Raw genomic sequence first — 15,493 nt, forward strand, 5'->3', positions numbered from 1 at the left:
ACTTTAATTTGAATATGATTTCTCATAGGTGCTAAATATTAATTTATCAACTTTTTAAAAATAGCTCCATGCTCTCTTTGGAATTGCATTGCATGATACGTCACAAATCCAGATCCATCACCGGATGCGAGAATAAGGCTCTGTTTCATTCGACAAAAATGAATGATTTGAAAAATATTTTCCTAATAATATTTGGTTATACTGCCTAATAAAAAAAATGAAGAAACGGAAAATATTTTCATAGTTGGCGACATAAATTGCTATTGATAATGATGCGGGAGCTTTGTGTTCTTGTCGATCAACTCTGTGAAGATGTCGACTCTACGTAACGATACGCATGAATGATTACTGATTAAAGCTATCGATTAAAGAGTTGATGATTCTTCCATTGCCAACCAGGTCATATGTTAACGATTCACCAGGCCGGTTGCCAATTTCAAGGCCAATCAACAACATATTGATGGGAGACTATTCTGATCAATTTGCTTGGATATTTGTTGATCTTTTGAGATGGTTATTTTATGTCAAAGTTGGTGAACAAATTTAGCGTCTAAGTTTAATAATTTTGCATCTGGTAAAATGTCATTAGTCCTAGTTTTTATGGGTCTTTTTCAAGTGTGTCGTAGATTTCAAGAGTCAAAGTTCAATTCTCTAGGTGTTTCAATGCATTTTCTAGGTCCCGCCTCTTTAATGTTGGGCAATTCCCATGTTATTAACGCTCAACAGCCAGCCACAACTACTCTGATGATTTTCTCAGCAATTCTGCCGCTAATCCTAGTGTAATTCTATAAAACCTCATTTTCTCACTTGATTTTTGACCAAGTGATTGGAAAATATCGTGAGCCAACCCGAAAATAAGTGAATGAAGGTACCCATCTTTTAAATCAAAAAAGAAACTTAAAAAATGAGAAATGAAAGTAATATCTTATATTGAATAGGTCAAGGGAAAGTCATGCAAATCAAAATTAACCAAGTTCATGTAAGTACTATTTTCACATAAATTACTCATATGGAGATTTTATCAGTGTAGAATCAAACACGAAATCCGAGTTAGTACCTTATTTTCACGAGTACAAATGTCATAATTTTCATGTCCGAGGGCACTAGTATTAACCGAGGGGGACAAGGGGTTTCCTTCTTTTCATTATATGTAGGATTACGTCAACAGGTGATCCGGGAACATTTGTTAAGCAACTAATGATGGAACTTTACAATACTCAATACACTGATTGTCCTCATGTTATGCATAATGAGTACCTTACGGATCGTATAATTCCAACCTCATATCGTTATTCAAAAATGAAATCCAAAGTTGATCGCAAATAGGTAGTCGCAAATGGTTAGTGATATGCTTATTTAAAAAAAGCACATTCTAATATTCTTATTACGCAATGCAAATTTTTTAAATCTCAATAAATAAATAGTTGAATGAAAAGCATGGCGATAATTGCACGTAAATGAATTTTTTTGTACCATTTGGAAGGAAAAAAAAGCAACGAGGGGAGGTAATACTAGTCGAAGTAATATCATGCGGACATTGTGATACAAACTCATATAATGAATAGTCGAAACAACTAGCTGTGTCAACCATGGTGCGAACCGATTATAGGATGAGAGAGTTAAATGAGCTATGTGCCTAATAGAAATCGTATATTATATATTTTTTTTAATAAATGCATTAGCAATAGTAAAAGAAAAAGGTGGAACCTTTACGTAAAATTAGGGAAAAATCCAAAAATGGGCCCGAAGTCCTCATGTTTTTTCAAATAAGGGCCCCGAGTTAACACTGTTTCAAAAAGTGGCACAAAGTCCTCATGTTTTCTCAAACAAGGACCCCAAGTGAACACTACTTCAAATAAAGGCTTGAAATGACCATAAAATCTCAAAAAAGGGCCTGATTTAATGGCATTTTAGTCTTTTTACTTATTTAATTTTTTTTCTTTTTTATTTGAGTTTTTGTAAACTGTTTCCTAAAAAAAAAAAAAAGAAGGAAGTATACGTTCACGGGCGAGAGGGGCGACCCTCCCGCTTGTGGCCACCGCCGGAGGGAGGTAGGCGGGGGTGGCACAGGCTGGCGGGGTCGTCGGCGCCTTGGCGAGGGCCTCTGGCCCTTGCCAAAACCGGGAGAGGGTCGAGCCCTCTGACCCTTTCCCAAATCTGGGTGAGGCCGGCGGTCCTCGCCCGGATCGGGGGGTCACCGGCCATTGCCTAGGATCGAGTTGGGGTCGCCTTGACCGGGCGACCCCCCACTAGCGACGGGGCGATGGCCGGCGGCCCCATATCCGGGCGGGGACCGCCGGCCTCACCTGCATCCGGGAAAGGGCCCGACCCTTTCTCGGTTTTGGTGAGGGCCAGAGGCCCTCACCTCTGACCGACGGGGTCGCCGGCCATCGCCGCGCTCGTCGACCCCCCACCGGCGGTGGGTCGGCGGCCACGGGCGGGAGGGGCAGCCCTCCCGCCTGTGCAAAGCCTTTTTTTTTTTTTTTAAATTAGGAAAAAAAATTAAAATGTGAAATAACGAAAACGCCCTTCAGATTAGACCCTTTTTTGAAACATTATAACCACTTCGGGCCCTCAATTGAAACGTACTATGTTACTTTGGACCTTTATTTGAAACATAATTCACTTTGAGCCATTATTTGAAAAAATAAGAGGACTTCCGGCCATTTTTTGGATTTGTCCCGTAAAATTATGTCTCGTCGTTGCGGCCGCTTTGTAAAGTCAAAGACACTAGATCTGAAACTCGTCGAAGGATGAGAGGCCACTCAGCACCGCCCACGTGGCACAATGCAGACATCAACCGACCTCCCCCCGCGCTCTCACAATTTATATCGTCGCTGGCACGTCCATGAAGCCGCCATTGTTGCACCTGGGGAGAGCTCCTGCAATAAGCCTTGTCTGATTAAAATTGCTCCCGTAAGACTTTTCGGCCGCGTCCTGGAAGACAAGCAGTTCGCCGGAGCTCCGTCGCGAAGGACTGCTTCTCGTCGCGATTCTCGACCAATTTTGGCTCTCAGATTCTTCGTTCATCGTGATCTCGACGAGCGTGAGAAGCTTCTTATTGACATACACCCGCACTCTCTCTCTCTCGCGAGGAGTCTTTGCCCTCCGTCGTTGGTTCTTCATTTTCAAAATTTCCTTTCGGTCAAAAAGCTCGAAGAGGACGACGGCACCGCGTGGGTTGCGTGCGGGACAAGGTGGCGGTTCTTCGCTGGGGCGGCGTTCGCAATTTCTGTGCTAGGGTTTGAACCGGATCTCATTGGCCTTTCTAGGAAAGTCATTTGTTACGTACGGTACGATCTCTCTCTCTCTCTCTCTCTCTCTCTCTCTCTCTCTCTCTATTTTCTAATAGGAAAAGACCACTAAAAGTTACCGACTTCTTGTTCGTCTGAAAGATTCTCTCGCTTTCTAAGGAAATCGATGCAGCGTCATCACTGAACAGTCTTGAATCGCTTCAATAAGAACCTCATTGAAGATTGCGTTTGAATATGTGAAACGAAGTTGCTTGTCAAAATTTTGGAACTTTTGGGATTCTGTAGATGTCCATTCTCAATTGCACTCCAATGTCGGCAATCATCAAACATAAACAAAATGGCATCAGGAATGCTCAGTCTATCATCGTGGGACACGGTTTTGTTAACATCTTGTGAAGATGTCAATTCGCGGATCTTGACGCCAGTTGGAAGCGACACAACTTCGATCCCACGATTTGATTGCCCAAAATTACTCCTCATCTGGCGTGCGCCAAATTTGTTTCGTCTTGTATATCTCACCTTTGAAGTGATTGGAGAAAAGGGCATTAACGGTGCACTTTAATCGAATTAAAATATGAGCAAACTGTCCAACTCGACATCTAACCAGCTAGAGTTGGTCAGAGATTGCTGATTATATAAGCTTATCCAGAGATCTACTCAATTCTAAGTGTCGTCAACGAAGTTCGTTATTTTAATGGGATGTCGATGGAACTGTTAATGGCAACTTTGGTGAAGAGAAGAGTGATTGGAGCATCGGCAGAATAGTTCAATCTGCTGAGCTGATTATTAGAATCACCATCTTTGAGTTATTATAGTCGAGCACGTTACTTAGCTTGTGCCTGGGATTGTGATCGGTCGTCCTCCCGCCATATAAGGAGTTTATATGGCAGGAATCGTGTGAGCGCTGTGGGACCAAGCTTGTGACACGAAGGACTTTATATCTGCATATGTGGTGAGAAAACAGCCAGGATGAGCTCACAGATTGCGCCAGGGTCTCTTTTTAGATGGGAAACTTCACTTTGTGCATTAAATTGTTTGTTCATGGTTAAATATGGGCTATATTGAGTGCCTGATGCTTTCCACTTCATATATGTGGTGTTGAGTTACCTTCTCCATAGTTTCTCATGTAGGTAACTATTCATTTTCTGTATTTGACATGACATCATTACTTTTAGTGATGTATCACACTCTGATTGTGCATTTCATTTAGAGCTATTTAGATGATTACTGTCAGTGTGGTGGGACCCTGGGAGGCGATCCATCAGTCTGATATGTTTGTAAAGTGACCTCTCCTAGCAAATCTCTCCCTCCTTAATCTCTGTAATGGTTTGGTTGCCATTTTTTCCTTTTGAAATGTTCCCTTTTTTGTATGTCTCGCTACCTTTTATTTGGATTATGTAAAGGTGGAGCTGTTGAATAATCTTTAGTTTAGAAAAGTAGATGCGGACATTACTGTGAGTGGTGGCCCTGTGATGTCCATTTCTTGTGAAATCTCAGGAAGTGCTGTTAAATATTTGTCCTGCCGATTCTGCAGCCATTGAAAAATCTTTTGATAGTCCATAGCTCAGCTGGTGGGGCATGGAACTCGAGAATGATGACCGGGAACCCAGACGAAGAATGTCTTACGGCAGGACAAGCAGCAATGGTTCTTCATTGAGACGAGGCTCGTTGAGTTTGTCAAGTGTGTTCCCAAATCAGATGGATGATGACATTGAAAGTGAGAGGGTTTCAGAGGCTGGCGATATCGGGGATCGTGCTCTTAACAGTAAGAGGTACAGTGAAAGTGGCAGTTTGCGTTTATCTGCAGATCATTCTATAGAGAATGGAATAGTTATTCGAACTCAAGAGGACACCCTGCTGCATCCTATTGGTTTTTGGTCTCGCGATCTGTCGACTTTGAATTCCATCTCCCCTGTATCACCCTTGGTGGAAGAGATCATATCCCCTCTATCAACTGATGGAATCTTGAGGCCCATAGACGAAAAGAAGGTGAGTTCAAGAGCTTATCTATTTATATTTCTGTTTATATCTCAACATCGACATATCTCATATGCCTTTACAGTAAAGTAGTGTTGCTCATCTCTGTATTTTTGCGCAGGATGAAGAGAAAGTGTTGCCTCGGTCATTGGAGTACATATCATGTCTTGTTCATCTTGCTGTTTTTGGGATTCTAGGGGTAATGTGCTGCTTCAACTTTGGAAATTTTGTATTAACCTTGAAAGAATGTTTTAACTTTCTAATCCTGGATCGATCCAAATGATATGAGTATTTCCATGTGATAAACGATGATACTTCCTGTGCTTCCATGTGCAAAATCGATACTTTCTAGGAACAATTTGGGGAGATTTCTCATGTGTCACCTGCTAAAATTCTTGATATTGGAAGGAAGTATATCATTCAAGAGCACTGCCCAATAACTGTCAAATGCGTTAGAAGTTCCATTGGCTTAGGGATAAATAAACATGGTATTTCCATCTAAATACAAAAAAGTCCAGTTCTAGCTGAGGAATTAGAGGATCTAGTCCCCAACTCAGCCTTGAAAATGACTTGTCAAAAACTCGCTTCTAAGGGAAGTCACTAATAGTCTCATGTTTCTAGGTGAGCAACAAAAATCTTATCCGCAAAAGCTCCTGATGCATTGTTCTGTTTGCTGGATTGAACTAAAGATAGTTTTACCAGACATCGCGAGTGTCTTCATCCCAAGATGTTTCCACTAGCTCTATGATAATGTGCTTTCAGGATTGAGAGTGCTTTGCATTGTCTTTAAGCCTGACCCTTTCCTTGACATGTCAGTCAACTATACACATCAGAGTTCACGTCAGTACATTTGGTATCGGCTCTGTCCTTAATTTCGGAATGATACTTCTTTATCATCAAGAATCTTACTCGTACCCTGCACTAAATTACTGAATTGATAGGTGATGACGTGATTAAAAAGATCATGTCTTATAGATTTAAGTTTGTGGCTACTCCTCTCTTTGGAATGACTAGGCTTTTTGCCTGCAGCGATCATCATTGCAGCAAGTCTGCATACACCATTGAGGATCCGAAATTCAACTGACCTACATCTCGATCGAGAGAGAGAGAGAGAGAGAGAGGGAGGCCAGTGTGGATGCTTGCGTGAATTGTTAATTATCAGCAAAGATAACAAATTATGTCTTAGCAGTAGCATTTACGACTGAGTTTAGTAAGTTATCACCAAGCTAGTAGGGAAGACTGTAAAAGACTGACTTTCTAAATAGCAGAATCAGAGTCGATTCTGAAAACATGTAGAGCCCATTATTTATTATTATTCATATCAGCATTTATTTATTATTCATGATAGTCATTTGGTCCTTTTTGTTTCTGTTCGTCATGTCTGTTCTCTCAGGTATTGTTTGTTAAATACTGCTGTCTTGACTTGCAACTTTAAATTATGCACAGAAGACAGAGACTTACATTTCATGAGTCGTGACTTACAGGTCTTAACGAGGTATTTACTTCAAAAGCTATTTGGGCCTGCAGTTGCTGGAGTGACAAGTGATACAACTATATTATACCTTGATCTTCCTTCAAACATGGTCACATCTCTCTCTCTCTCTCTCTCTCTCTCAGTTGCCTGCCCACACAGATGAACAGAAAACTGTATGCATATACTTCATGAATGCGATGAGATCATGCACATGGCATACAGAGTTTTTGTGACTAAGTTCGCATGTGATCTGAAACATGCTTATTGGGACGTGTTCATGAGGTGTGTGCTAGGATAAGATGAGATTACTTGGATGACTTTGAATTAGTATTTCGGCAATATGTTGTAGCTATGTCATTGGAACCGAAATATACCCGAAAAATTGTCACTCGATTCGCATGGTGATTGATCGTTGATGTTGATTGTACCTATCTTTCCTTCGACTTGATACGTCATTTCAGGTTGGTTCTTTTCTGATGGGATGGATTGGTGTTGTTTTCAAGCGAGATATATCCGAAGTCTCTGATTTTCTAGCAATTGGATTGTCAACTGGTTATTTGGGTAGCCTTACAACTTTTAGTGGTTGGAATCAGAAGATGCTCGACCTTAGTGTGGATGGCAAGTGGCTGTTTTCAGTCCTCGGATATCTAATTGGTATGTACTCATTGGAAGACTTCTATGTTAGTGTTATGCACGAAGCAAACATTTTCAGTTTAGTTGGATGGGCTTTGTCATGGTCGATCCTTGGTACCAAGAGAGGTGTTCTGATTCCGTCAACATGGAATGACTAGCCTTATTATCTATGATTTTTTTGCAGGATTGTTTCTTGCAGCCTATTCAATTGAATTCGGGGTGGATACAGCGAAGGGCTTCCGATGGTTAATGGAGAAGCACCGTGCAAATTCTAGCAACGACCTATCTGCAAAGAGCTGGAGAGTAAACAGCCGTAAGCATCACTTGTGTATGATTCTGATGATGGCACTGTTGTTGGGGTCATTATGGGCTCTCAGTGCGATAATGCTGAAACGTGAGTTTGGAAATGGAGGCAGTGATGCTCAACTGTGGTTGGGTTGCGTCATCGGGCCAGTAGGTGTTTGGATCCGGTGGTTCCTAGCACGACTGAATGGGCGTGGGCTAGGAAAGACTGGTCTTTTGAAATGGGTTCCATTTGGGACTCTGATTGCCAATGTCTCTGCAGATTGTGTCATGGCAGCTCTCTCTACTACGAAGAAAGCAGTAAGTCCACAAACTAATTTCAAGTTGCTGAATATCTGGACTCACACATCTTAAAAGCCCCACCTGATTTGCTTGAATGTCATGTACACTGTTGAGCGAAATGGTACTTCCATATCTGTTCGTCTCATATGAGATGAAGAAGTTAGACATTTGTTCGGATTACGAAGAAACGTACACTTTGGTGACCGTTCTTTAACGGTGCCGGTTTGTGTACATTGTAGAAACAAAAGTGATCTCTAATATCTTGGGAATCTGTTATTTGCATATTCTTTTGTTATATCCACGTTTAATGCGACAGTTATCAGCAGCACTAGTTATATCAATTTGTGTCCTGATCATCTAAAACTTTTTTTTTTAAGGTGAATACCAAGAATTGTGACACGGTTGTTACGGGCATCCAATTTGGACTTCTAGGCTGTCTGAGTACTGTGTCGACATTCATGGCCGAGTTCAATGCGATGAGACAAAGCAAGCACCCTTGGCGAGCTTATGCATACGCAATTGCTACAATAGCTGTCTCCTTCGGTTTGGGAATCCTGATATACAACCTCCCTGTTTGGATAAAAGGATATGAGTAAGCATGTCGAGATGGCCTCCTCCTACTTTACTTCGGACAACGCTTGAGGTACTTGAGCGGAGACCAGACCTGTGCATAGACAAGACGAGAGAACTCTGCCGAGTTACACCACCTAAGAGTTTTTTCATGGTGCTTTGAGGCAAGCTCCATTATACGGAAGCATGCATTTTACCCACCATGGTCAAGTTTCGACCCTGCATATGTTTCAGCAGATAGCAAATTACAACTTACACGAAACCGTGGAGTTGTACTTCTCACTTGTAATATGTATTGGAAGACCTTTGCCTATGTTCCTTGAGAAGTAAGTCCTCGTAACAACATCCGAAAGAAAAAGCTTAATGTTGACGTAATGTTCGAACTTTTTTTCTTTAACCTTTGGCTTATGTTTCCTAAAGCGCCTTTGAATCTTGTTGCCATTCAAAACCCTCCCGTCGGCGTCAACAAATCGAACTAGAAAGCGAAAGACATTCCTCTCTTAACTGCTACATGTGTAAGCTCCTCGTCTTTGAAAACCTGAGGAATCTATCGATCTGGTTGGAACTCAAGATGATACTACCATTTGACGCAATGACAAGCTCGAGTCTTAGCAAATTTGGTCCCTAAGTCTTTCCGGTAGCTATGCTATGCCGTATCGTCGGAGCGCATTGACCTTTGCATATATGCATTTGAAGATTGAAGCACATAATGGGTCAGAATACTTTCTGGGTCCAGCTGCTTGCAAGGACTGTTTTTTTTTTATTTTTTTATTTTGTGGTCAGATTGCAAGGACTGTTTAGGAGGGGTGAAATAGAACAGAGTCTTCATGCCTAAAAGTAGCAAGGAATAAGCAGAAATGGAAGAAGAGTTTTGAGTGAGTTATGGTTCAGGGGACATCCTGGCATGTTAAGCGTCCATCTCAGAGATCATGCTTGGCAGGATGCAAGATGGGCGATTGGTGACCTACAAGTCCCACCTTTTGATTTTCCATTAATCTGTCTGATCCACAGGCTTTCATGGCCCAACCATTTACAAATCCAATCACATACACCAGACGCGTCAAGTAACCTTTCCAAATCGAGCAACTAAGCCATGGAAGGCTAACGAGATAACGGCTGTTTACTTGCCGAACTTAGCGACCGAGAGCTCGAGATATCGTCGCGAGAGAAGCCGGGCGCAAGCGAAAACGGCAAACTTTTCTTATTTGATTACTTAACTGCAGCTGCGCGGGCACTCTCGAACAAGATAACATCGAAACAGATACTAGCTTGGCTGTGATGCATTTATGGCTTGGAGGATTAACAGTCTCCATCTGGCAATGGCCCTTGGATCTTTATTCACATGAGATTTTGGATAAAGATCTTCCCCTTATCTTTGCCTCTGAAGAATGTCTACTCTCCATACGGCATTCTAATCTGCATCGTCTTCATCGGATAAGTAAGCGAGGTTCGAGTGCTTTTAACTCACCGCGGGAACCCGCATCGGCGTCTCTCTCTTCTAGGGCCGAGTGTACCAAAACTCGAGTATTTCAGCATGGAAATTTAACGGATCGTATGAATACAAGACCCCCACAAGCTCTGCAAAAAGCCACCAGCTAAGTTTGCATGTCAATGATATCCATAACTTGTGGCCTGCCTATCTAAACATTTGATGGGAGAAGTTTCCTGTAAAAAAAAAAAAAAATACAATCCTACTGAGGTTCCGTTTATTTTATGGAAAATAACTTTCAGGAAATTTTTCTTTTGAATTTTCTGGCCTTTGGTTTATGGCAAATAAACTAGTCAAAGAAAAAATTTCCCGCTAATGAAAGAAACATCTCTAAAAATTGAGGAAGTAATTTCCTATTTTTGAAAAGAGTAAATCAATTTTCCTCCTTTTTTTTCCGTATACTCTTTCACCTTCCTTTTTTGTAATTATTTTGTAATTTCTCTTTTTAATTTTCTAACCTTTTAATAATCTTTTTTTCTTTTTCTTTTTTTCTCCTGCCAATCACCAACCACGGCGACTGGCCACAAGCGAGAGATGAGCTCGCCTGTGGCAGCGAGCTCAAGCCTTGCCAGCCTCACTTGATGGGAACGTGGTCGATCGTTTTTTCTTCTCAAACTCGATCCTAATTCTCAACTCCAACTTCGCAAATCGAGTCATTTTTCGAGCTCAGAAACTTGATTCACTGTGGTCTGTTCATGGCAATGGCAATTGCGACTCGATTCACGTTCGTCAAACTCTGCCACCATCTCTACTCTCTATTCTCCTCTGCAGCAAACTCCAGCGAAACGTCCCTTAGGATCTCCCCAGATATGAAGCCTATCGGGGTAATTGAGATGCTTGCGAGGATGCACCGGGAGCTCGATTCCTCGCCCTTCGTGTTCGATTTGTTGATCGAGTGTTGCTTGGAAGAGAAGAAGGTCGATGCCACTCTGGAAATCTTGAGGTTGTTGAGGCCGCCCTTCGTGAAATCACTTGGTTTTGCTCGGGGCTGGCAAGGCTCAAAGCTCATCCTTTGCTTGTGGCCGATCATCAGCTGTCGCCGTGATGGGCGATAGGTAGAGGAAGAAAGAAAAAAAAAAAATGAAAAGTTCAACAACTTTTGAATTTTTTTTTTGAAAATTACAAAAATTGTCTACGTTAGCATTGGCCGTACCACACGCAGGACGGCTAGGTCCATGTGCGCCATTTTCAACCAAACGAGGACGTAGAAAAATCAAATGAGATTTCTCTTACCAAACGACGGATAATATTTTTCAGTTTATTTGCAAGTCTTAGCCGAACACCAGAAAATATCGTCATTTTCCTAGAAAATGACATTCAGAAGAATGTTTTCAAAAATATCAAACAAATGGAGCCTGGATGTATGCGTGTACATTGACTGTTCCGGATTGTAAAATCACCCATGCTAAAGAATGATGATAATTCATAAAATTAGGGTTCTCTAGATCTTAGTCAACTTTAGGGTCACGTTGGGTCGGCTTTGTCGTTCTAGGGTTTATCTATTTAATTTTTTTTGGCGCAGTTATTTTGGATTCCAATCTGTAAAATTCTTGGCACTTAGGGTGGGTTTGGTTCAGCATTTTCAAGGGGCTTTCAGCCCCCAAAGCCTATTGGGAGAATACTGAAATATTTGGTTCAGCTTTAAGCCAACATCTGACCAAATGCTAGCCTTGAGAAAGCTGAAAGTCCAATGCTGGTAGCTTTCCCAATACTGGTAAGGACCAGCATTGAACTTTCAGCATTTGACCAAATGCTAAGAGATTTTTTTCTTCCAAAAATAACCTCATCAATTTCTTATATTTTCAATTTTGCCCCCTTTTTTTTACTGTTTATCTTCTTCGCCGGTTTGGCAAGGGGGTAATTTTTTAATTAAAATTGCATTCAAAGCTCCTTTGGGATGTTGTTTTTATCAAAGCCCATTCAACCCAAAACCCATTTTCAAATGAGATTTTACCAAATGCAATTAGCATTTTCCTAAACTCCTAGATTGATGGCATTTGCATTTCTCCAAAACTCATTTCAAATGTTGAACCAAACTCACCCTTAATATCTAAGTCAAACTTACCTTTCTTGAGTCAGCAGTTGGTTGATTGTCACCTTACATTGAACACCGAATTCGCCTATAAAACGTGCCACGTTTCTTCACTTCCCAATCCTTCTCTTAAAGCATTGCTTTCTTGGGCACAAAATCTTCTCATTGCCGCAGTGTTGAGAAAGAAAAATGGTAAGTTCGTATGGAAAAATTTAGGAGGCACTGAAGAAACCTCAAGGTCTGGCGACGATACCGGCAATCGGCACAGCCAATCGTCCCAACATCATCTACCGGGCCAATTATCCGGATTACTATTTCTGAGTCACCAACAGCGAGCACATGGCCCTTTGGAAAGATAAGTTCGAGCATATATGTAAGTACCAAATGAAAATCATGACTGATGCCACATTTATTAAGAACGACCGAGAAAAGGATCATAATTTCCTCTTAACTCCATATAAGTATGTAAAGAAATTTACAATATAAATCGCTTTTCACGAAGTATTGGGGATGAGATTTACATGGTGTGTTATAAGCTGTCGGGTAATTGAGAGTGGGTTTGGTTCAACATTCTCAAGGGGATTTCAGCCTCCAAAGCCCATTGGGAGAATGCTGAAGCATTTAGCTCATCTTTAAACCAGCATTTGATCAAATGTTGGCATTGGGAAAGCTGAAAACCCAATGCTGGTAGGGACCAGCATTGGACTTTCAATATTTGGCCCAATGCTAAGAGATTTTTTTTCTTTCCAAACCCAATGCTAGGATTATGGCGTCCCGTCCCTGAATGCCCGCCAAGACATATTGGTCCCCAGCGTTTTGGAGCTCGGCGCTGAGGCCGCGGTGAAGGCGATCGAAGAATGGGGCCAACCGCAATCGAAGATCACGCATGTGATATTCAATTCGACCTCCGGATGGCACATGCCCGGCGCAGATTTTTCTTTGGTAAAGTTGCTTGGTCTCGAGCCGTCCGTGAAGAGGATCATGATGTACCAGCAAGGATGTTATGTGGGCGGCACCATCCTGCCCATGGCCAAGGACAAAGCCGAGAACAATCCTGGGTCGAGAGTCCTCGTGGTGTGCTCCGAGATCACCCTCGGCTCGTTCAATGGCCCTTCTGAGGCCGACCCAGAATTTCTTGTGAGCCAGGCGTTCATCGGGGATGGAGCGGCGGCCCTGATCATTGGCGCCGACCCGGACGCATTGATCAAGCGGCCCTTGTTCCAAGTAATATCGTCCCCCGAGACAATCATCCCTGGGTAAGAGGGCGTGATCGAGGGTCCTCTGCGGAAGATGGGCCTCACGATCAGCCTCTCACGGAGTGTCGCGGTATTGGTGTCCGGCAACATGGAGGAGCACCTGAAGGAAGCGCTTCGCCCTCTGGGGATCACCAACAATTGGAACTCATTGTTTTGGGTAGTTCACACCGGCGGGAGGGCGACCTTCGACAAGATTGAGACGAAGCTCAGGCTCAACGCCGACAGGCTCGGGACGATGCGGCACGTGTTGAGCGGGTTCAGGAACATGGCAAGCTCGTCCGTCCTCTTCGTTCTTGATGAGGTGAGGAAGAGACTGACGGAGAAAGGCGAAGGAAGAGAGTGGGGAGTTCTCTTTGCGTACGAAGCTGGTCTTACGTTGGACTTCGTTGTGCTTCGTAGCGTGATCACAGATCCCGCCCTTTAATTCCATTACTCGTTCAAGTGGATTGATTCTGCTAGTGCAAGTAAATAAATGCCGGTCTGGAATAATTTGATTAAATAAGAGAATCGATCCTGGATTTTATTTTTTTCAAGGGTGGATCATTTTGGAGAAGAGTCGATATCGAATGGACTTATTTTCATTTGGCAATATCCATTAAGCTAATCATATAGCAAGTTCGACAACTATTTTTTTTTTCCTCGTTGCTCAACATAATGTATTTTTTCCTTTCTCAACATAATGTCCGAACTTCAGAAAATTAGTTCCGTATAGTTTTTTTTTTTTTTTTCATAAAATGGCATGAAACATCAAGTATTTTGATTGCCGTGAAGTGTCACCTTAGTAATGACCAGGCACAACTAGCCATGTGGATTGCCTCCTAATCTCTATCACCATCTTATTATTTTTCTCCATCTCCGATCATCATAACAAAGTCGTCGGTGCCGTCGAAGACCCGCCTCGTCGCTCTCTCTCTCTCTCTGTACGCGCGCAATCAACTGTTTGAGACAATGCTTCAAGAGGTTGCACGATCATGATTCAAGGCAACACGACCATAATTCAAGTCTCATAACCTCAAAGTGAAAGTCCGACCATAGAAAATCCGAACGCAACATAAGGTCCGAGAACTACGCTTGAAAAATAGAAACTGGTTTTAGGAGTGACTGCACAATGATGAAAGGTTTCAAAAGGAGAACATGTGGTATTATCAAAATTTGCATCGGTGATGCCACAAGTATTCTCCCCGGCATTTCCCCTTAAGGTCTACATTTCCCATCTAGAGACAGTAATTAATAATTTTATCTCGAAAAAGACGAGCTGATCAGAATATTTAATAAATGTGCATGGTGCTTATGTCATAAGAGGATTCATCCTCGAGTCAATGAATATAGTTGTGTTAGAAACAAGGAAGAAATTGTGAGACTCGTCTCTTTTTAATTAAAAGAAAACCCTAAAAGAGATTATTTCTAGAGGCCTAAAAACCCATGATGAAGAAGAAGCCCATCTTCTAACTTTGACCATAGTCCTAGGGCCCACACTCAGCATTTCACCCCAACAATAAGACGCCAATGGGCTATACTGATAAGGCCCAATAATCAAATCCCTTAATGTAAATTACTTGGGCTCTGTTTGACAGTAATTCTGCTCCCAAAAAATGATTCTGATCAAATCACTTTTTTTGATTCTGTTCCCCGAATGATTTTTTGAGAATCAAAACGCGTTTGATAACTGTTTAAAATTTTTGTTCTTAGAACGTAAATGCGTTTGGTAGTTTCACAAAATTTCCGTTCCCAATTTGTCATTTAAATCAAATAATTATATAATCACATTTGATAACAAAGAATAGGGAAAATAATCAAATAGTGATTATGGAGCAAAAAAAAAAAAAAGAAGAAGAAAAAGCAACAAAATTTTCATTCCCAATTCGTTTGTCGATTTGTCATGAGTATGCAATCATTTATATTGTTTGAAAAGTAATTCGTATTACATTTACAAAATTTGTCTAAATCATTTGTTTGTTATTATTTCTTGTGACTTTTAGATTGATTACCAAAAAAAAAAAAAAAAACTCCTCATTGTGCAACCGCCTATAGTTTTGCATTCTTGTAATTACACATCGTACAAGCTTACGGGACCTGCAACTCAACTACATTGATTTTTTTTTTCACCCGACTCAACAAATTTTTTGTGCGGCTCGAAAAATAGAGAAAAAATGGAGATTTAGTTCGCGACGCGGAGGGTTGGGTCCAGTCTTTAATAAAAAAAAAGATAAAAGTTGAAAAAAC

At 41.6% G+C, this 15,493-nt stretch overlaps 1 protein-coding gene and 1 pseudogene across 1 annotated transcript; both read left to right on the forward strand.

The window, feature by feature from the left end:
- The first annotated feature begins 3,079 nt into the window (after window positions 1-3,079).
- Window positions 3,080-8,845, forward strand: LOC115732803 (fluoride export protein 1-like). The gene is made up of 8 exons (XM_048274627.1): window positions 3,080-3,293; window positions 4,789-5,243; window positions 5,353-5,430; window positions 6,716-6,814; window positions 7,167-7,359; window positions 7,523-7,941; window positions 8,301-8,559; window positions 8,603-8,845. Exons 2-7 carry the CDS (start codon window positions 4,833-4,835, stop codon window positions 8,517-8,519), a joined length of 1,419 nt encoding a protein of 472 aa, XP_048130584.1. The 5' UTR covers window positions 3,080-3,293; window positions 4,789-4,832; the 3' UTR covers window positions 8,520-8,559; window positions 8,603-8,845.
- Window positions 8,846-10,683: 1,838 nt separating this feature from the next.
- Window positions 10,684-13,715, forward strand: LOC115732628 (annotated as a pseudogene).
- The last annotated feature ends 1,778 nt before the right edge of the window (window positions 13,716-15,493 follow it).

Source organism: Rhodamnia argentea, chromosome 2 (genome assembly GCF_020921035.1).
Source record: "Rhodamnia argentea isolate NSW1041297 chromosome 2, ASM2092103v1, whole genome shotgun sequence".
NCBI lineage: Eukaryota > Viridiplantae > Streptophyta > Magnoliopsida > Myrtales > Myrtaceae > Rhodamnia > Rhodamnia argentea.

Bases quoted from the DNA above. Each gene is read 5' to 3' on its own strand.
- LOC115732803 (XM_048274627.1), top strand. From the start codon at position 4,833: ATGGAACTCGAGAATGATGACCGGGAACCCAGACGAAGAATGTCTTAC. The intron at 6,815-7,166 runs GTCACATCTCTC...ACGTCATTTCAG, and splicing joins TTGATCTTCCTTCAAACATG to GTTGGTTCTTTTCTGATGGG. The intron at 7,360-7,522 runs GTATGTACTCAT...ATTTTTTTGCAG, and splicing joins AGTCCTCGGATATCTAATTG to GATTGTTTCTTGCAGCCTAT.